Source organism: Lutra lutra, chromosome 1 (assembly GCF_902655055.1).
Source record: "Lutra lutra chromosome 1, mLutLut1.2, whole genome shotgun sequence".
Classification (NCBI taxonomy): domain Eukaryota; kingdom Metazoa; phylum Chordata; class Mammalia; order Carnivora; family Mustelidae; genus Lutra; species Lutra lutra.
In genome coordinates, this window is record NC_062278.1 from 200,046,763 (window position 1) to 200,068,431 (window position 21,669).

Here is a 21,669-nt window from a genome sequence, read left to right on the forward strand (position 1 = left end):
CAGTGTTTGATATGTACAGTCTCCTTCGCATTTAACATACATTTACATGAGCCGATGGGAATGTCCACTTAATTCCACAGGAGAGGAATCCAGCATAAGAATGTATTTATCAGCACGTCCACGTGTTAACTCACTTCTGCGACAGCCCATCTAGAACACATGGGCAATAGCAGAAGGACAAAGACAAATGACCCTCCCAGAGGTCCACAAGAACAAAATGGCAGAATGAGTGCAACAGTCAAGGAGTGCCCCATGGGCAAGGCTGGTGAGGTCAGACAGAACGCAGGCTGTGGACAGCCAGCCAGCGGCTGGCATGGCAACGCTGCATCCCAGAGGGCATAGAAAGAGTCTGTAATTGGTGGGAAGACGTCACACGTATCTGCACCACTGGGGCTCCTGCAAGAGTGGACGTGAGTTTGGCAGAACAACAGACATGGCTGGGGTGTCTGAGCATTCTGATTTTAGAAAACCCGACAGCTCGGGCTCCCCCCAGATGGCTAAGGCTTCCCACCTGCTGGCTGTGGCTGTGCAGTGTGGTGGAGGAAGGCTGCGTGGCTTAGGAGTGAACTCACATGGCTGAAACCGCCAGAGCCGCATGACCAAAGCCAGGAGCCCATCTGCTCTGACCATTGACCTTATGTTCCTGAATTCTGAACAACTCCCAGCTTCCACCCCACAGCCTGTGAGGGTGAGACTGAGGCCACAAGGGAAGGACCAACTAACCACCCACCATTTGCACAGACTACCAGGACGGAATAGCAATAGGAGCTGCTGCTGCTGGTGGAGTTGGTTCCAGCCCACTTTAAGGAAAGGGTCCAAAATGTCTGGTCACACTCTTGACCTGCGCTGTCCCATCTGCTAGCATCAAGCCACACGTGGTTCTGGAACACCTGAAATGTGGCTAGGTCTAAATGAGATGTCGTGAAAGCATGAAAGACACATCGGATTTCAAAGGTTAGTTAAGAAAATGATGGAAAATAGCACATTAGTAATTTTTTATTGGTTTTATGTTGAAACTCTGTGATTCTGGATATACGGGATAGCCAAAATATATTCTTAAACTGCATTCCACCTGTTTCTCTTTTGCTTTTTTCAGATGTGGCCACCAGAAAATTCTAAATGACATAAGCAGCTCATGTGTGTGGCTGATGTTATATCTTTACTGGATGGTGCTCGTCTAGCCAGATCTTAACTGCTATCGTCCAGTTGAGGACCCTGTTGTTCACCCATGGGGCTGCAGAGACCAGGCCGCTTGGTCCCCCAACACTCTGCCTCCCACTTCCTGAAGATCACCAGCCAGCAGAGCTGAACTGAGCACATGGCACTTGCACTGGGTTAGGGCTCCTGGCTCTGAAACTTCTTAGTCACCTTATCCCTTTATCACTGGGGGATCGCCGCCTTCCCCACAGAGATCTGTACCTCCTTGGCCTGGCATGCACATCGGTTTACAGTCTGACTGCAGAATGCCTTCTCCACACACCTTCTGCCCAGGCCTGAACCCACAGGTTCCCTTCCTTTGAGCCTCTGGGCCCTTGCACAGCACCGACTGCTAGGTTTCCTATTATATTAGTTAAAGAAAGTTTTCACACATGCAACTAGCACCATGCCTGTCATAGAAGTAGTCATCAACAGATGTAAGAACACACTAAAACCAACAACGGGATTAACAAACACACAGAAATGCACCCTCCCTAGTAATGTCTACAGTTCCGTATGCACCCAAAGTGCAAGATCTTATCCATCCCTTTAGATGTTGAGTTCTTTGAGACCGGGCACATCTCTGCAACCACCCTGAGCACTTTGCTGGGTCTAGAACTCAGTGGGCACCCCGCAAACACAGAAGGAACGAATGGAGTTTTCTCTCCTTCATCCCCACCTCCCAACTCATCCACCCACAGCACCCAGCAGCTGATGCAACTGGCAAATTTTCATCCAGAATAGAAACCCTCCAGCATCCTTCACCATCTTCCTCGCTTGCAGACGCAGAGCAAACAGCTTTTGGCAGATGTCAATGCGGTCTCTGTGGAAATGAGTCCTGCCCCAGGCTTCTCGGTGGAGCCCTGCCTGTGTTGTGGCTCCCGGGAAGGAGACTGATTTGTGTTCTTTTGGTGGTTTGACCAGGTCCACATTCCAGGCCTCCTTGGGGAAGGAAATCAACTCAGATGACCCTCCTTCGAAGAGGCAGGGGCAGATGGATCACTACACTTCCAACAAAAATCAGATCATGCTAACGGGGGTGCCTTCCCAGTTTTATTTCCTTCAATGCCCTGTTGGGCAAGAGAAAAAGAGATACAGTAAGGCTCCATATTTTAAGAAAAAATAAAATCCATAGATATTTGGAAGACATGGGGGAAAATAAAGCATGAGAAAATGAAATCTAACAGTAACTATACTCTGAAATATTTTTAACCTGAATGCTCGTGAGTGGTATAGGTCTAGAAGAGAACTTCCAGATGTCTAAGAACTACCCGAACAGCATTCCTCAAGGTCTAATTTGAGTCCCTCTTGCTGTGATGTTGCCTCACTCCCCCACCCCCCAACTCCGAGGGACTGGCAATGTGTCCCCCAGGCCACCACAGGACCCAGCATACCTGGACCCAGGTAAAGGGGTGCTGCGTGAACGCCAGTCTTCCAGAAGTCACAAGGTGCTAGCAAGGATAGAGAGGTCGAGAGACACTTGGAGAAAGACTAAGGAGAGCCTGGCTATCAACAGAAAAGTATTATTTTAGCAGTTTTGCCAATGAAACCAAAGCAAGTCTGCTGAGTGAGAGTGCCTATGTCTGAGTTGTTTTTGGAGACGCCTCATGATTCACACCCAAGTCACCCAAGATTAAAGAAAATACTGGATAAAATCAAGCCAAACATGAAGTTCAAGGGAAAGATTTTATTGGACAAATTAGAAAAATATTGGTATTGTGCTTCAGAGAAACCCACTTCTTTCCTCTGGCTACAGGGGCAAGAAACAGCCCCAGTGGTGGAGGGAGAGGGAATCGGAGTTATCTGACGTGAGCGTGCACCCTGCCCCCCGTGCTGCCCGCAACCCTACACTCATCCCCGCTGTGGAAATCTGGCATGCCTGGCCAAACCAAGGGGGGCGTCCATTGATTATCAGGACTCGATGATACAGCTGGGTATGGGAGAGGCGAGTCGGGCTGGAAGGAGGGTTCCCTGTCCCCAGGGAGGCAGGGAGCACGGCTGGCTGTCCCTGGCCCTGCAGGAGGGGCCTGGGCAGGGGAGACTGATGTCTGGAGCAGATACCAGGTTTCCAGGGCAAGCCCACAAGTTACGTTTTCCAGAAGGACCCAAAATAAGTGGAAATGAACAGTGGCTTTGGAGGGCCCCTTCTTTGGCTCATCTCCTGAGTCCCTGCTGGTGCTTAGGGGGAAGGAGGGGGGCAAACGTCTGCCCTTGTTGTCGAGGTAAGCAAAACCGAGATGAACTAACCACTTGCGCACGTCAGCACCGGAAGTGGTCCATCCACGTGGACAGACGCTTAGCTACCATTTTTATCACTATTACCTATCACTCTCCTGTTACCACAATTCCTACTCTCACTTTTACTGATAGTTTAAAAGCAGACAAACAGCAACAATGGACTTTAGTTTCCACACATGGCGCGGCTGCCAGAGAACCTCTTGTACAGTTGTCATCTACCTGTCTTCCAGACCCCAGGTGGCCTAGAAAACCGACACCGTGTGTGTGTGTGTGTGTGTGTGTGTGTGTGTGTACAATCCCTCACCAATGTTTATCATAGGAATCAAAGCAACCTATTCATCAAAAAGGATCCTTTGGATCCTCCTAAGCTGCCACCACCACCACATTCTCCAACCTTTATAGAAGCTGAGCACAGATCGACAGAGCCAACGGAACAGAAACAGGAGGCTGGGATAACCCCCTCAGGCCCCATGATGTCCTGGGGCCCGCTTTGTCACACAAGGCTTTTTGCACGCATGACTCCATTTACTCTGACAACAAAACTATGGTCCCTGCATGAGGGCTATGGCAGGATCCAAGAGAACATGAAGCTCAGAGAGGCTACGTGACTCCGGGTCACACAGCTAGGACGTGGCAGGACAAGAGTCAAGGGCCAGCTGTGTGTTGCTGAAGCTGAGCTCCTCCCGCTTCACCACTGTCTTTTGCCCAAGAGGAAAACATCAGACTCAAGGCAGCGTCCATACCACTTACGGACCACACTCAGGTGGATGCGTTCACGGAACCCTCGACAGCTGGCATCACGCCAAGTAAGTACCTCACGAAGTCAGAGTCAGAGATAGATAAATGGCCCAGTCATTCCTTATGTTTTATTTTTTTTTAAGATTTATTTTATATTTTAGAGAGAGAGAGGGCATGTGCATGAGAGAGTGAGGGGAGGAGCCGAGGGAGAGGATCTTCAGGCAGAGTCCCCACCGAGCCTGGAGCCTGATGTGGGGTTCCATCTCACGACCCATGAGATCATCACCTGAGCAGAAACCAAGAGTCGGAGGCTCAACTGACTGAGCCCCCCGGGTGGACCCCTTATGTTCTTACCATGGATCAGTTGCAAAATGATACATCTGGTTTGGATTTGCACAGGTGAGATGCTGGGGCCCTGGCCTGGGCCGTCCCATTTATGGGAACTTAACCCTGGCCATCACTTCTGGTGAAACCATCCATAACTGTATGGATGAGCAGTGAGAAGAACAGAAAGGACTTGTATTGGTGAGCACTTGCGCTGTCATGGGATGATGGGTGCTAGTTGCTTGCCCTGCTTTTCTAGAAGCCTTCCATCTGCCCCCTCAGTGGCCACAGCTCTGCAAAGTGCATCGAATGGACTATTTGCAAACAAGCCATCTGCTGCATGACCAGGACATGTAACAGACCCGGAAGGCACTGACAGTCCGCTGTGCAGAGGGGAGCTACTCATGTCCACTGCTGCAGAGAAAAGTTACCTTGGTGACTTCCGGTGCCTGGTTCCATTTTATTCCCTTTTAAAAAGCTGATAAATAGGAAGGAAATTCATAGGAAGGATCCAGGCTTGATTGTTTTACTGACTCTGATCCACTCCAACTTGGAATGAATAAGCACTAGGAGCCCATACTCCCCCACAGACACATAACTTCTCCCACCCCCAACAGACAAGTCTCACAGAGTGTCTTGGACACCGAGAACAGGCTGAGCTTTTTAGACTCAAATATATTTTTAGACCTAAACATCCTCCAGAAATTAGTAGCCTTTTCCAATCAAACTTTTCAATAATTCTGAGTTATATTACAATTCTGGAGTTAGCTGACCAGTTAACCCAAGCCTTTTCTGATAAAAAGATTGGCAAAATCAAATATTATCCTAAGTCCCATCTGAAAGCATGCATATGGGATCCACATGGTGTGGCCATGACTCAATAACAGCGGGGCAATTAGAGCAAAGTTGGATGATGACGCCCTTCGAGGATGAGCTCTTTCTAGACAACCACCCTGGCGAGAAGCAAACCGGTCCTCGCAACGCCACACCAGCTGACATTTGCCCGGCAGACCCCGAGCCACTATTTTCTGCCCACAATGAGAGAAACAAGGATGTGTGGGGTGGGAGAGTGCGAGCAAACACGGGTTTGTGTGGCTATAGAAAACCACTGACACTTTCTTAACTCGCAAAAGCAAAGCATACGATAATTGTTTTTTACGATTTTGTATCTTCTGTAAAATTAGCTAAACACACTCAAACCCAAAGGGTTGTCCTTCTTTCAACACGTTGCCACTCGTGCAGAGACAACTGACACGCTCCCCTCCAATGCCCCTACAGAGTCCATAGGGGAGACCGTCAGCAGCCTGGTGCCTCCCACCCACTGAGCCAGCCTGCCCCGCCCCTCGGATTCCTCTGAATGCTCCAGGCAGGCTCTCCCCAGGGGGCAGGGTGAACAAGGACACCATGGCCCGTCCTAGACCCACCCGACTCACTTCAGAAGGAAAATGGTTTATACATCAGGTCATCAAACAATGCTACTGGATATGGCTTAGGCAGGGAATGGAGAAAACTGCCACTGTTCAAATTAAACAAAAAAGGTATTGTTGAATATCTTCAACACAGGAGGCACAGAGCTTAGGCCATGGAATTCAGGGTCAAATCCCACCGTAATGAATTACCAGGGATCCTGGGTCTAATTTGTTGTGTCCAATGTAACTTGTAATAAGTGGGTCTTGTTGGAGTGTGAGGGATCATTTGTTACATAAAGGTACCCGTTATGATGGGTTTAAATGTCTGGAGTTAAAATTTTTTTTGCATGTGTTGGCAGATGTGAAATAAATAAATAAAGGCACATAGATATATATTGATTTCTGTATCAGAGAATGATAGTAAATATATTTATCCTCCATCACTTATGCGTTACGTGTCAAAATAATATAAATTGAACTTTCAAGGCAAATGCTGCTGCAAAGTGTCCTCTCTGTAGAACCAAAGAAAATCTCTTAAAATCATCAAAGGAGAAACATAGAAATAGGCATTTCTCTTACCAGTGGTCTGAGTTCTGGATGCGTCAGGATATATCCATTATTTGTGATTGCAAAGGCATAACCGTGAATCCCTAACTGTAAGAAGAAGTGAGAAAGGAACCTTCATTAGCTGGCTCCCCAGTGAATTCACAAAGCATAAAGCAGCTCGACATTCAGTAATTTACAGCTTAAACTTGGCATTCATAACCCTTATCAGTACAATATTTCATTAAAATGAATGCAAGGCGTTGATCCTTGACATTTGGTAGAAATGAAGACCTGTCCCGGGATAAGCTCAGCAAATAGCACAATTTAAAATGTCACATCCCCATGTTGGTATCCAAGGGCCTTCCTCTGATTTATTTAAAACAAAAACAATTCTTTTTTTTTTTTTTTTTTTTTTTTTTAAAGAAAGTAGCTGACATTTCTGGTCATACCCTCTGTCAACGCGAACAGAGTCTTATCCATCTCCCTGTGTCTTCCATCCCCCATGATAAGGAAAGCAAAGAGGAGGCCTCCTCTGATTCACATCTAGACTTCCTATAAGTCCACACCCGTAAGGGCCATCTTGAGTATGCACGAGACAGTCATTTTCCATAATTCTTCATGGATAAAAGTGTCCCCACCAGCCCAGACAGGAGCCTGCCAACCCCTTTTTATATCCTTTCGTCTTTAACTTCGGAGGCTGCCAAGCCTTTCCATGCATGCTTCCATCGACACAAAGCCTGGGTCATTTTCTATGCAGAGCCTCACTTAATTTATGTTTTCTGACTAAATGGGACTATGGGAAATAGTTTGAGAGCAATGAAATGTTTTATTAGCTTTAAAAAGTATGTAATCAAATTTAACACTGCACTTATTTAAATAATAATCCCGGCTTTTTGACAATATTTCTATTACACAGTTGACTGCACCCATTGGCTACAATAAATTTACCTACAAATCATTCATGTATTCAAATGGCCCCTGGCATAAAACCCATACTGATCTCTCTCTCACTGAAGAAAGAAAATGTAACCCACTTTGCCAGAGTCGTGAAAGGAGGGCGGGGGGAACCCTCTATTTTTTCCGACAAGTTATTTCATAGTTCTGAGCCCTCAGTGTTCTTTTTCTTTCAAATTCTCTGCCACTCACATTCTTGAATATGATACTATTAAATGATCCAGACAACAGAGTTTACAAACCAAGAATGACCCTGTCTGCTTGTTAGCTTAACGTCAAGGTGATGTGGAATTAACTTCAGAGAATTTAACACCGACAATTAAAAGTTTCCCTTGCATTACATAAGGCAAATATGCCCGTGGTCGTCAAGGGCGACAGACATTTTCTCCTGGAGTTACCTTGCCCAGCAAGCCTTAATAAGATTCTACAAGACTCTAATGATAAAGTGTATTTCATTATGCTGTGAAAGATAAACCAGAGATTTCCTATCCTTTGAGATGTATATCGTCTCTTTCATCTTGTCTCTTGGAAAAATGTCAGACACAGTCAACACTGCATTAATTACCATTATTATGTCCCAGTTTAATACAGACTCGAGGGGTCAAAAAGGACTCCGAGAGACTGACTTTTTTCCATTAAAGGCAAGAGTGGTATTTGATTGGAAATGCAAACTCAAAATTCGACCAAACAAGTAATATTTTATAGTTGCTAATATATGCAGGGCCTTCTAATGCATTCTACTTCAGTTCTTGGTTTGCTTGTAGGAAGTAATACTCAGAAGAAGGTAGAACTCCTTGTATATGGTCTCCTTAAACTCTCTAATTTTCTTGTATGGTACTAATCAAAATGATGACTATTGTTTGTGAGGTTGATGATAAGGAATCAAGATATCCATCAAGCAAGGTCTTTGGTTATTTCATGCCTGCCTCGCCGCCTGAGTATAAGGTTCCTTGATGGCCAAGGTCATACCATGTGGTCAAACTGGTGGTTGGGATGGAAGGAAGAGGAGGAGGGATGGGAGAAAGTGGAAAAGCAGGAAATGGGAAACAATGAAGGGAATGGACTCAAGCACAGATCCCACACAGCTGACCGAAATCCTGGTTCCTCCCCTGGAATGCAAAGGCTGAGCTGACTTCTCACCCAGTGTCCTCCGCTCATTGTGGAACCACTATCTCCGCCTCCCCGTTGCCCACTGGTGCCGCTTCTGGAATCTGCCTTTGCTGTGCCCCTGCCCCCCACCAAGATGCCACCAGAACAGAACTCCCTTCTTTACTGTGGCCACTGGCCACCTGATGGCTGGCCATGCCCTACAGAAAGCTCTCTTGAATCTTGCCAGTTTTATTGGCCAACTGCCCTCCCTCCCTACACTCTCAATATCCTCAGCTTCCAGGCCCCATACACCCAGGTATCCTCCTTTTCATAGGATCCCCATCCTCTGCCCACCCTCAAGCACTCTTTTTCCCCAAGCTTCTATCCCAGGACCCATCGTCTGCTTTAGCTCTCTCCCCTAGTACGCCTCAGCAAGCACCCAGATGCTGCTGATCCCAGGTCAGTACTCCATAGCCTCTCCCCTCATTGGCAGGTCCCAGTGTCCAACAGTGTGTTGGGCATCTCTACCTGGACATCCCCCAAGTGCCTCAGACTCACCCAGCCCAACATGGTGGGTGCTGCTCCTTCTGCTCCTCTCTGAGGGAGACCCACCCATCCACCCAGAGTCCCAAGTTAGAAGCCAGAGCATCAGCCTTGGACTTCTTCCTTTCTTTCATTCCCAACTTCTTAATCCAAGTAATCACTACTTTTTCTTGCAGAAATTACTCAGTTTCATTGTTGCTTCCCAACCCCACCATCCATGTTGATTTAATGTAATAGATTTCCACAGTGGTCCTAACTGCCCTTCATGTCTCAAACAGAGGCCCCAACAAAGCCATCCTCCAGATTGATCAAGGTCAAAAACAACTGTGACCCTGTAGCTCCCCTGTATAAAACCCACTAAAGATCTCTTTCACATGCAAGATAAAATCCATAGGGCTATCCGGCAGGTGTCCTGGTCCTGATCCCTACCCTTCTCTATCTCCTTCCACGCTTTACATCTTAGGGCACACGGCCATGACAACAACCCCCTTGCAGTTTTCTCTCCCACCCACACCTTTACTCATAAACACCAGCTCTCTAGAGCACCTCTCCTTTCCATCTCCCCCAGCTAATTCTCGCCTAAGCTCAGCATCAGGACCATGTCCTATATAAAGCCTCTCCTGACTCTTCCCACTGCTCCCTCCTTTCCATACCATGTTTCCATAAAAGCCTGAGCATTTTTCCACTACTATCTTCACCCTAATGCGTGAAAAATGGGACACCTACTTCTCTGCCTCTCAGCCCCAGCTGGTTCTTTCTCTCCTCTGCCTTGTTCTCCATGAGGCAGTACCTGCCCCATCGAAATGGGCTCTTTGTGGGCATGGAGCATTTCACTCATCTTTGACTTCTACAGTCCTTTGCATAACACCTGGCACGTGGCAGTGCTCCAGGAAGGATTGTGAGTATTTAAGACATTTGTTGCTTTACCCAAATATTGTCTAGTTCATCTTTAAAGCTTGAACTAAAGTAGTACTACAAACAAGCTGAAAAGGGGAGCCATGGCAGGTGCACAGTGGGCCCTCGGGAAAGGCTGGACCTGAGAAAGTCATCCTGACATTCAGAAACTATCTGGCTGAAGTCTTCCCCAGGAGAACAAAACATCACAATGTTGTGTTGCTTGGTTGGTGGCACATGGAGAATAACTTAATGGAGACGTAAGAAGAGAAATCCCAAGTAAGTCTCAAAACACACTCTGGGGATGAACCTTTCAGAAAACCAAAAGCTTACAGTAAGACAGTGCCCAACCTTTGTTGTTGGCCACACATCGGTATCACGATGAAATCTCTCATTTTTCTTTCATTTGAACTAGAACCAGTCTTCCTGTCCATTCTACCGTGCAATCCCACAGAGTAATAGGAACAAATCAGACACAAGGCCTTCCAGCACTGGGGGCTGCCAAAAGGGCCCTCATCCTGAAGCATGTTCTCCTGGAGGCCGGGAGCCTCGTGGTCCAACACCCCAGGGAAGGAGGTACTTCCCTTCCAAGTGCAGAGCGTTTGGCCTAATGAAGTGACTCCAATTATAAAATGGCTCATTATGTTAACAGAGGCTGTGGTGTCTGGAAGTTATTGCTGGGGTGTCTGGAATTCTTAATAAAAATTACAGGAAGTCTGATTGCTTGTGGGAAAATCTATGAAGCTAAGGGAAAAGAAAGAATTCTATCTTCTGGGAAAACCCCAAGAGCCAAGAGCTGACTCATCTTTACAAGGTGTTAATCAGGAGGAAAAGGTGTGATCCACACTCCGCTCCCTGGAGCCCTCTTCTTCTGGATGAGAGAAGCATGCTCAGCCGCGGCTGTCCCTGGCTGACGTGCACCCCCTTTCCCAAGCCTCTCTGTGGGAACCTAGGAGGGCCAACTGGGGCTCAGGTAGATCATACCTGCGTCTCCACTTCCCAGCCTGACCCATGGGAAAGCACGCGGCAGAAAGGCCTCTAAGTCGGGCACTGGCTGGTGAATTTTCTGTGGCCCACTGTCCTCTGCTCTGTGGTTAGACTTTATTCCACTCATCTTGGATCAGCTGAGTTATGTTGAGAAAGTCATTTTAAGCATCCTCAACTAAGAGTAGGGCCGAGTAACACCCACTTTAGGGGAGCGTAGCAATGATTCAACGGGAATGGGCCCTTTAAAGCCCTTTTACCATACCAAACACACAGTAAAAAGCTCATTGAATGTTTTATTGCCTTATTTGATTCTAACTCTTGTATTATTTTTAGTATTTTAACTATCATTTCAACTGCTACTATTATTACTGCCGTTTATTGTTCCTAATGGCTTCAGGGTAATAGCGGTTGAAATCCTACATTGCTAGTTGTGAGACTTGGCATGCTATTTAAGCTTTGGGTGCCTCAGTTTCCTTAGCTATACACAGGGGTGATGCCAGCATTCACCTATGATTAAGGGAGATGATGCTGTAAAGAGCTCGGCACGTTGATCGGTAGAGGAAACTCTGAGGACAAAGAGACACACGGGGTCATCAGTATCATTTCCCTATCATGTTCCTACTGGCTGGAGTGTCGGGCACGTATCCAGTGGTGGCTCTATACTTGGGTTTCTACATCTTCTCACAGGAAATAAGAGGCTGAAGAGATGTTTGGAAACATTCTCTAAAGATGGGCTGCCCTTCCTTCAACACTGAGCCAGGAACCCTGGGCATCTGGGTTTGGGCATTTCAATACAAGTAAGGTCCACTATCTTGAGGGGCCTCAGATCCCTCACTCATCCCGGGGCTTTTCGCCCCCAGGGGAGCTACATAGTTTCCAACACTTGACTATGTGGGTTAGGGTCAGCCAGCTGTCCCATCATGCCTCTGGAACTTAACTCCCAACTGTAGAAGCCTTGTGGGTAGATGACGCAGGCTATCAGAGGCCCAGGGTGGCAGGAGGACAGAGGGCCTTTGTCATCTCAGTGAACTCAACCAGGAATGTTCTTTTGCTAAAGAGACCACCTTTTGGGAGCCTAGCCACCTGATTTTAGCTCAGAGTTCACGTCCTCTTGTTATGAAGTTGGCCTTCTAATCTGATCAGCTATGTGTCATGAGCATATGGGAATAGACAAGCCTTGCTTGTTCAAAGACGTTTCTTTTCCTATGGGTGGAACAGGTGCTAAGGGCCAGACAGAAAGTGCTGGGAAGAATCAGACTCTGCGGACTCTGAGATGCCTGGGCCATTATTCGGGGGTGGCCCTGATCTTCTGGATGGTTGCCATGGTGCTGGGAGGATTCCAGAAGGCAGGGGCGCCCATTGCCCCAGGCTGAACCATCCCATGGTCCTCACTCTAGTGGTCCCTCATCTTCCCGTGCACTGTTTAGCTTTCTTAAAAAAACAAAACAGACCCAAAACAAAACCAGAGTATAGAGCAAAGACGATTTTAGGTGGCATGTGGGCCTGGTATTGAATGCATTAGCCAGGATCACTAGCGAGAGCCAGCTCTTTTTAAATTTCTTCCATCCTTCCAATTATATAAAAAAGAAAAGTTTCCACTTTGTCTATCTTTCACACTCGCCTTTTATATTACCTTAAAAATTAGAGAACAGACCTCAAGTTCAGAACTTTAGATTATAAAACAATCATTTAATACTATTTATTTTTTGATTTGTATATATATATTTTTACAATTCTTCTAGAGTGGCTGAGGACACAGGCTTTCCTTTGAAAATGGTGATAAAATGGTGATACAGTGTTTCCCATTAAAATGTAATTAAGTGAGGGCGCCTGGGTGGCTCAGTGGGTTAAAGCCTCTGCCTTCAGCTCAGATCATGATCTCAGGGTCCTGGGATTGAACCCCATATTGGGCTCTCTGCTCAGCAGGGAGCCTGCTTCCCTCGCTCTCTCTCTGCCTGCCTCTCTGCCTACTTGTGATCTCTGTCTGTCAAATAAATAAATAAATAAATAAATAAATAAATATGTAATTAAGTGGAGAAAGTTTCAATGAAGTTCAAAATGAAAGTTTCAAAAGTTCATTTGCAAATGAACTATTATGTAAATAACGGTAGGGATGGCACAGAAGCCTGACAACAAATCATGCAGTGTTATGTGAATGGCTTAGATATTCCTTAAGCTCGTGGGTCTAGGAGTTACACAGACCTGGCTGGAATCACACTCACCACTTCCTACTGATGTGGCCCCAAGCTCGGTGGACAGAAGCCACAGGAACCAGTTTCCTTAGGAGTAGGATGGATACAACAGCACCGAACTTGCCTAAGGGACACCTGGTACCATGATGTGGGTCACGCACTTTGCACAGTGCCAGGTCCTGGCAAATGTTATCTGCTAATCCTACAGCACAAGACACAGTGTGTGTCTTTTGTAAACAGCCACTTTATGCATCTCTCACTTTGCCTCCAACCAGCTGAGAGGAGACCTGATTTGGCCGAAGCTGTCTGCTCAGCTGAGTTGCTCAGATGAGAGTTTGCTGGGATGCCTGGTGATGGGCTGAGCCATTGGCTTCCTCTTGTCCTGACCCTCTGTCCAAAGGTAAGCCTGTCCTTGTTGTCAACTGCCTACCACATATACCTTGTATTATAAGTCTTTCCTCATGTCTTTCAAAATTCTTGGAAAACCCCATTTTGAAAAGTGGTAGAAGATCCCAGAATGTGGTCAGCTGGCCGTTCGATTCACAGTTTGGTTGGTTGGGCCTTCTACTTTAGCGAGGGTTCAGTGGACGTGAAGCCCACGAGTGCCCGTGCTTGGCATGGGGAAGGTATTAACAGCTCTCTGCTGGCAGCATCCCACATGGAAGAGGGCCCAAGGCTGTGAGTCATACCCGTCCTCTTGGCCAGTGTGTCGCTATCATTCCCAGTTAATGATAATGATAATGGTCAATTCTTCCTGCCTGTCTGTGAGCAGGTTGTACTGTTGTCACCACTTGATGGAAGAACTAAAGATTTGAGAGACTTGTCCACTCAGAGCTCCTCAGGAATGGAGCTGGGATCCCGGTGTTATCTGCTTCCAGAGCACTAACCCTTGTCTTCCTCTGCTGAGGCCCAAGAAGGTCCCTGACCCCTCACAACTGTGGTGAATCAGGCTCGGCACATCAGGGAGGGAGGTGGTAAGGAAGGGGCCCTGTTAGCCAGTCAGTAATCTCAGATTCCTGGCCCAAAGGAGCTCGCCTGCCTCCAGTTGGGGTCAAAGGGAGTGCTTGTCCATCCAAGAGTGGGTCAAAGAAGACATGAGCAGGCCCATTTGCCGGGTGCTGGGGGGAGAGGGCATGGGTGTGGTTTCAACCCTTGTGCATTGGGATGGCCCACAAGGGCCACCTCTGTCCCCAAATGCAAAACTAAAAGAACGGAAGGAACAGTGCTGGGAACAGAGTACCGGGAATGCAGTGTAGGCTGGATAAAGGGGCAAGCGTGGCCTCCCTCTCTCCCCGATGCAGGGCTGGCCTTGCACGCAGAGCAGGGTTCTGGCATTTCCATTCTGTTTCTGAGTTCCTTCCTTCTATGCTCTTTCTCCTTGCAACACTCTTATGCTGGTGTAGGCTCCCAAAGCAGTGGCCCACTAAAGCTTACTGCGTCCTCTTTCTTCCAAAATTACCTACTCCACCCTCTTGATTGCCCCCAAAGTTAAAAAAAGAAACTTAGAATTTTCTTAGTGGATTTTAATTAAGAATTAGGAAAAGTGTATTAATTTGCATGTACATCATGACCTTCCAAGTTAGAGGGAATGCGCAAGCAACAGAGTCAGCGACCATTTCTCTTTGTGCCTCGTTGAGTTCCAACACTAAGAAGTAACATATTTTAGGGACTCCTCAGATTGGGGTGAGTTAGGACTGGTTTAGAGGACCATCAGAGATATAGGACCTGTGTAGACCCGCATAAGCATATAGACACGGACCCATTAAAAACTTGGGCAGCACGTGTAGACCTACTCAGATCTGCCTGAAATATTACTATTCTTTAAAAAAAAAAAAAAAAAAGCAGCTCCTGCCAGAAAGAGAGTAAAGGGGCCTCTTTAATTCCTGTTTTCATTACCACTGTGTCAGGTTGTGAAAGTATCTTAGACACCTGGCCCTTGACTGTTAGGTGACATATTACCTTGTATTTGGGAATGGTCTTCAGAAGCTCTTTCACTGGGACATCCGTGCCGACCACACCCAGGAGAATGCCCTTTGATCTCTGTTGAAAAACAAACAGTAAGTAACAATGACAATTATGAGTTACTTTGGGGGAAGGAATAGAATTGAGTGAGAATCCAACACACCACAGGTCACCCTCTGGTGTCTTTTCGAAGCTTCTAGAGATTGAGGTTAACCCAGGTTCCAAGAGGAATTCTAGAGATTAACCCAGGTTTCCACAAGGCTTCTCTTCTAGCTCCCACTCCCACCCACAAATATTGCTAGACAAGGATGGTAGCTTCTCAGGCCAAATACGGACCACTGTACCTTTCCACACACACACCCATACCAAGATGCCCTAACAGACATCTCTTCTCCCTTCTGAAAATTCAAAATTAATGTGAAGAAACACAGAAGTTTTAGCAGCTAAGGGCTATGAGCATTTTATTTTATGAGCAGTTTATTTTATAAACTATGACCAGTTTATTTTATGGAAGCTTTCTCCAGGAAAGACCTAGCATAACTGCTCTCTCAACTTACACTGCCACCTGGTGCCCAGAGGAAAAATGGAATAACCCTCACACCTGGGTTGGAATCAAGGACCAAGGAGAAGGAATAGGCCTCCATGGAGGGTCCCAGTTTCCAAAGTCTGCATGATGTGTTGAAGCTGTCAGGGTCAGAAAGACCTCCTGGAAGAAGGCACAAATTGCTACTGTCCATTGTTTCCCTCCAGTTCAAATCTGCCCTGAACCTTGGAAGGTGACCCTTTTTAGAAACAGCGTGTAATCACTTTGAGGTCAAACCATCCTGGATTAAGGATGGGCCCTGTATCCAACAACTGGTGTCCTTATAAGAGGACAGAGAAACCCACGAGAGAAGGCCATGTGGAGATGGAGGCAGAGCTGCCACAGACTAAGGAACATCTGGGCACTGGGAGGATATTCTAGATCCTTCTGAGGAAGCACGGTCCTGCCAACACCACGATTTAGGGCTTCTAGATTCCAGAATTGTGATAATAAATTTCTATTGTTTTAAGCCACCCCATTCGTGATCCTTTGTTACTACAGCCCAAGGAAACTAACACAAGGCTGGTCACGAAGTATCGGGGAGGGATCATCCCACCATACATGAGGATTCTTTCTGGGTTTTGCCTTCCTCTGATCACTTCACACCTAATTTTGGGAAAAGTGCTTCACATTGTCACATGACACCTGTCGGAAGTCCTCTCATTTATTCTTGCTGTCGTGATCCTAACAACAGAATTAAAAGTAAGAACAAGTGATAGATCCCCTAACCTTACTTAACATAAACATAGAAAGGTCACCAGAGCTCGAGTCAGAGAGTGTCTGAGATGGCAACCCTCCTAACATCACGCAGGAACACAGCTGCTGTACTCACGGTTTCGTTCTGCTTACTAAACACAGGCATGGCAACTGTGGTCATCAGGACGAGGCCCTGATCATCGGCAAGCTGGATGGAGAGAGAAGTCAGTTACCCGGGAATGATCTGGAAACCACAGATGGCTGGTGGCCATGGCCCTTGACCGTCTCATCCTTTCCTGACCAGAGCCATTGGGAATGTACCACTGCCCACTCAGGCTAGTAGCCTAGGAAGAGTACAATGTCCCTCTACTCTGACTAGCAGATAAGGATCCCATCCATGGCTGGGGAAACAAAGTCAGTCACCGTCAGTCAGAGAAAGCCTGGTTTGCAGCTTAGTGATTCACTCCATTTTATGATCACAGATTGATTTTATCCTTTTGCTTTGCAGACATTTATGTGCAATAAGAATGCTTCTCCTTAATCTGAAAATTGAGGATCAGAAAACATGAGCATAAGGGGTTTTACGAGTTGCCCCTGCTGGAAACAATGGAATCTGGAATCATTTATTCTCCCCATGGTAGCTGAGTCAAGGTCTTCTGGTACCTCTACACATCTCTGTGTGCCAGTCCCCGACAGGAAACAAAAGAAAAACAAAACACAACAAATAACTTTATCACCTGATCCCAAAATCACTGCTAAGAAGCTAAACATTTCTCCTGGAACAGCAGCCCTTGAAAGAGGGCAAACGATACCCTTCTGGGACCATCTGAATTGCATACAAATGTATTCAGACCCAGCATCACATCTGCTTTTCACACAGGGTTCAGAGATAGGCAGGAACTCTACTTTGCCCCAATAACAAATGGAGAAACAGAGTCCTGCACCATAGTAGGCTTGGGTCCAAAACAATCCTGGTTTTAATTCTCAGCTTTGAATCTTTATTAACTGTATTTGTTAAGCCTCCATATCCTCATACGAAATAATGCCAATTATTCCCCAGCATTGTTGCCGTGAAGATAAAATGTGACACTGCCCAGCACGGTGTCTGGCATGAGGACGTTCTCAAAGGATGTTGGCTTCTTTTCCATGCCTGCAAGGTCATGTGGCTAGTAAGTAACAGAGTCCAGAGTGAGACCAAGGCATGTGACACTTCCCACAGGGACCAAAATTACCATGGCAAGTCTGGTGGGAGAGAGAGCCTTTCTAGTTTTGTGGCCCATTCTGGCCTCACTTGAAGCAATCTGTGAATGAGACTCCACTATCTCCGGTGTACAGTATATTCTGATGTCTGAGTACTTCTCCATAGCTTTAGTTCCACAGAAAAATCAGGTATTGTTCCCTCAATCTTCTTGGGAAGAGACATTTTAAAGAGAAGATTCTAAAACCTAAGGGTCCCCATCAACTTAGATGTCCATGGACTGGCTGCCCTTTGGAAAAAAGGTCATCGAACTCAAGCCATCTTCCACCCATCTTGTTCTTTCAACATATTCTTCAAGCTGTAGGGTATAATACGGCTCACAGAACAGCCGCATGACTGCATTAGAAATGAACAATCCTGAGCCCCACTCTAGACCCTCCGATCTGAATGTTTTAATTAGTATGCATATTAAAATTCAAGGAGCGTTATTATAGGGCAATCCTTTCTACCATCAATACTCATGAGAGCTAAAGAGAAGTTTGTAGGTGTAGGGAAGGGCTCCTACCAGAGACAGATGGGGCCATGATTTAGCCATCTCCGTCAAGGTGGACCTGTATTCCTCCATGACTAACAAGATGAGGCAAGAATCATATGTTCACTCAAGGGCTGGGAATTTATGGTGTGATGGTTAATTTTTATGTATCAACTTGGCCATGGTGCCCAATGTTTTGATCAAACACCCGTCTAAATGTTGCCCTGAATGTACCTTTCTAAATGTGACTCACATTTAAATAAGCAACCTTTGATTAAGCAGATGACCCCCTATAACGGGAGTATGTCTCTTCCAATCAGTTCAAGGCTTTAGGAGGAAAAAACAGGTCCCTGAAGGAAGAAGGAATTCCACTTCCTGACTGCCCTCATCCCCTCCTGCTGGACCTTCCAGCCTGCCAATCCACCCTACAGATTTCTGATGTGCCAGCCCCCACGACTGTGAGAGGCAATTCCTTACAGTCAATCTCTCTCTCTCCCCCACTGCATATATATGATGTATATCCTACAGAGAGAAAAATGTATCTATCCCCTATGCTTCTCTTTCTCTGGAGAGCCCTGAATGATACACATGGTAATCATGTGATCCATTATCTGGGCCAGCTAATTTGGGTCTGAGAATAAGACAACAAACTTATTACTACATCATACTATTAATAACTAAATAAAATTAACCATGAGATGATAATGATAGTTTGTGAAGACATGGTTCCAACATCTTGCTAAAAGTACTTAAAGTATCCTATGGCCACTGTTGGGGGTAGGGAGGGCCATTTTCAAAGGCAGAACCAACTCATAGTAAACACCTCTCTTAGGATGGGAGATCTCCCCATATTCCGACTCCTTGATTAATCCTCAATGCCATACAGAAAACTGATTTGAGCTGATCCAGAACCCTGGTCAACTTCCACTTTGCAATCAAATTTTCAAGCGATGCCAACATATATCATGGATGAAATCAAAACATACCACTGACAGTAATGAGAAATGAAGCTTTCTCCTGCAACCAGTAAGAATCAGTTGTAACTCACTGGTAATTGTTCTGGCACAGGTTCAAGATCACAGGAAACTGACTTCAAATTTTAAGCCAGCATACAGTATCAACTTCACTCAGAAGCTAATTCTAAAAGTAATTATGGCTCCTCATTATGTTACACGTGTTCTGAAGCCACTCCTCTTTTAACCAGCCTCCAGTAAACAAAGGAACTGCCATGATCTTGGTCTAGTCACTGTGCTGGGAGGACATGTGCTCTCTCCCAGGGCAGTTCTGGCCCCGATCTGGACTGGCTTGGGCAGAACCTGAACCCCGAGCCTTTTCGATGTGTACAGCTCACCAGCATGGCCACGAAGGCTGGCGGGTTCTGGGAATATTAGTGTGTGACGTTAAGATGTTCCTCTGCACCCACGAGCTCCACCTCTTCCAGTCTCTGCAGATCTGAGTTCTACGAAGCTTGAACAGTCCATGGAGGAGAAACATGAACTTGGATGTTAATGTGCACTGCGAGCACTTTACGATCGAAACGCATTCTGCACTCCTGCCACAGGCAACAGCAGTCAGAGGCCGAGGCGCTGTGTCCAGACCACCAAGCAGGAGTTACAGAGCCAGCTGCAGCCAAAAACCCTCTGTCCCCACACGCTAGGGGGTCCCTGCTTTTCTGTGCCCCCCAACCTGTCGTGGCTGCTGAGGCAAGAGCTACTTATGGTTCATGCACGTGGCTTCCAAGAAAAACTCAGACACAGAGTCAACATTCATGTTCTAGAGGGTAGCTGTAGGGGAGGGAGGTCACCATGGTCCATCTGGGAAAAATCCTATTAAGTCCAAGTGGGAATCCTAAAATGAATTGCCATTCAACGGCATTCACCCAGGCTCTGAACAGGCCTCCGAAATGCTTGGTGGTGATGCTCTGTTGTATAATACTGTATGTTCCTCCATATCCTTCATTTCCTCTGCTACATAATTGGGGCCGTTCTGGTATCAAAGGAAATGAGGAATAATAATACCAAACATCTGGTTTATAAAGCACAAACTTGCTCGACAGACTGACTGCTTCCTGTCAGCTTCCCAAGTTAATCATGCATGTGGGCTTGTATGAATATGCATTTGGAGTCATGTGTGAGGTACACGCAGTGGGGCCGGGGCTCCTTCTATTCCTGATGCTCGATTAGTTTCCTGCCATGGCCCGGGTTGGCCGCGCGGACCACCCTCCAGTGTGGGCCCAGACGGGAGGACCGCCAGAGCTGTGGTCCGTCCGTGTTGCCGTTCTTCTGGTCATGACCATTCATCGATTCCCTTGGGAAATGTTCCTTGGGCACCAGCTTCTGTGCCAAGCTCCATGCCATGTTCTGGAAGATATCCAGGCAGGAGACATAAGTCTTACCCACCAGAAACCCCAAGTCCCCCAGAGGAGACCGAAAAGCAATGGGACAGAGGGAGAAATGCTGGCCTGGTGGGGGGCAGGGTGCACTGGCTCTAGTCATGTGACCAGGGGAGCTCTCTTCTTCAGGACTAGCCGGGACTAAAGTAAAAACATCCAGGAGCTACTGACATCTGTTGGGGTTTTTATGACAGATTCAGAATGCTTCCTAGAAACCCATGTAATGACAGCAGGGACAATTTCCCTGTGATAGAGCTGTTCATCCATTTGCTTTAAACTTAAGAATATGTATCAATGGAACAATGAAGCGGGAGATTTTTTTTTTTTTTTTTTGGTGTTCATACCGTTTTTTTAAATGTTTTTATTATTTATTTTTTAAAACTGCCCAGTACCCCCCCTTTTTTTTAAATATTACTCCCTTTCTTTAGAGAAATCCTCTTTATCTCTTTCTTCCACAAGGTTCTCTTGGCAACTAACCTCTTCCATCCTGCATGTTACTGGGCATCACACCCAGGCTGAGCCAGCCAGGGCACTAGACACACACACACACACACACACACACACACACACCCTGCCCAGGTCACCCGTTGTTTTTTTTGTTTTGTTTTTTGTTTATTTTTTTCTTTTTTCCCATCCAGACTTAACAGGAAAAACTCTCTCCTTCCCTTTGTGGATAATTAGAAGAAGGTAAGCCTGACAACCAAATCCTTTCCCCATAGAAAAGGGGCTGGGAAAATAAAGTCAACCCAGAGACAGGAGGAGAAATATGTGTGTGTGTGTGTGTGTGTGTGTGTGTGTGTGTGTGTGTGAGATGGGAGAGAAGGAGGGGTGAGGAGGGAGGGAGAGGGAGTGAGATAGGAGGGGCAGGGAGGGAGAGAACCAGTCCCTGGATGCCTTCATCCCTAAGCTCAACTCCACCATGCTGTTTTCCATTATTGGGTTCCTTGTAGCCATGTTTTTTTGTTTGTTTGTTTGTTTTTTGTTTTCCCTTTTTGCCCAAATGAGCATGGATTGAATTTGTAACTCTTATAACAGAAGAATCCTAACTTGCACAAGTGCCCATCTTGACCATAAATGACACAAGTAGCTCTAGATTCCCACTGATCTGGTCCCAGGTACCTTGTATAACCCACACAGGGAGACACTGCTGAGGCCAGAAAGGCCAAAGGGAAGATGGTCCTAACAACCTCAAGAT

At 46.5% G+C, this 21,669-nt stretch overlaps 1 protein-coding gene across 4 annotated transcripts in view; it reads right to left on the reverse strand.

Moving 5' to 3' along the window:
- CACNA2D3 (calcium voltage-gated channel auxiliary subunit alpha2delta 3) overlaps positions 1–21,669 on the reverse strand; it is an 880,032-nt gene that overhangs the window by 209,730 nt on the left and 648,633 nt on the right. For all 4 annotated transcript variants that reach the window (XM_047691716.1, XM_047691706.1, XM_047691725.1 and 1 more), the window contains 3 exons: positions 16,489–16,560; positions 15,071–15,151; positions 6,486–6,560 (listed from right to left, as the gene is read on the reverse strand). In XM_047691716.1, the coding sequence (XP_047547672.1) occupies positions 6,486–6,560; positions 15,071–15,151; positions 16,489–16,560 (228 nt within the window). The remainder of the gene's footprint in view (positions 1–6,485; positions 6,561–15,070; positions 15,152–16,488; positions 16,561–21,669) is intronic.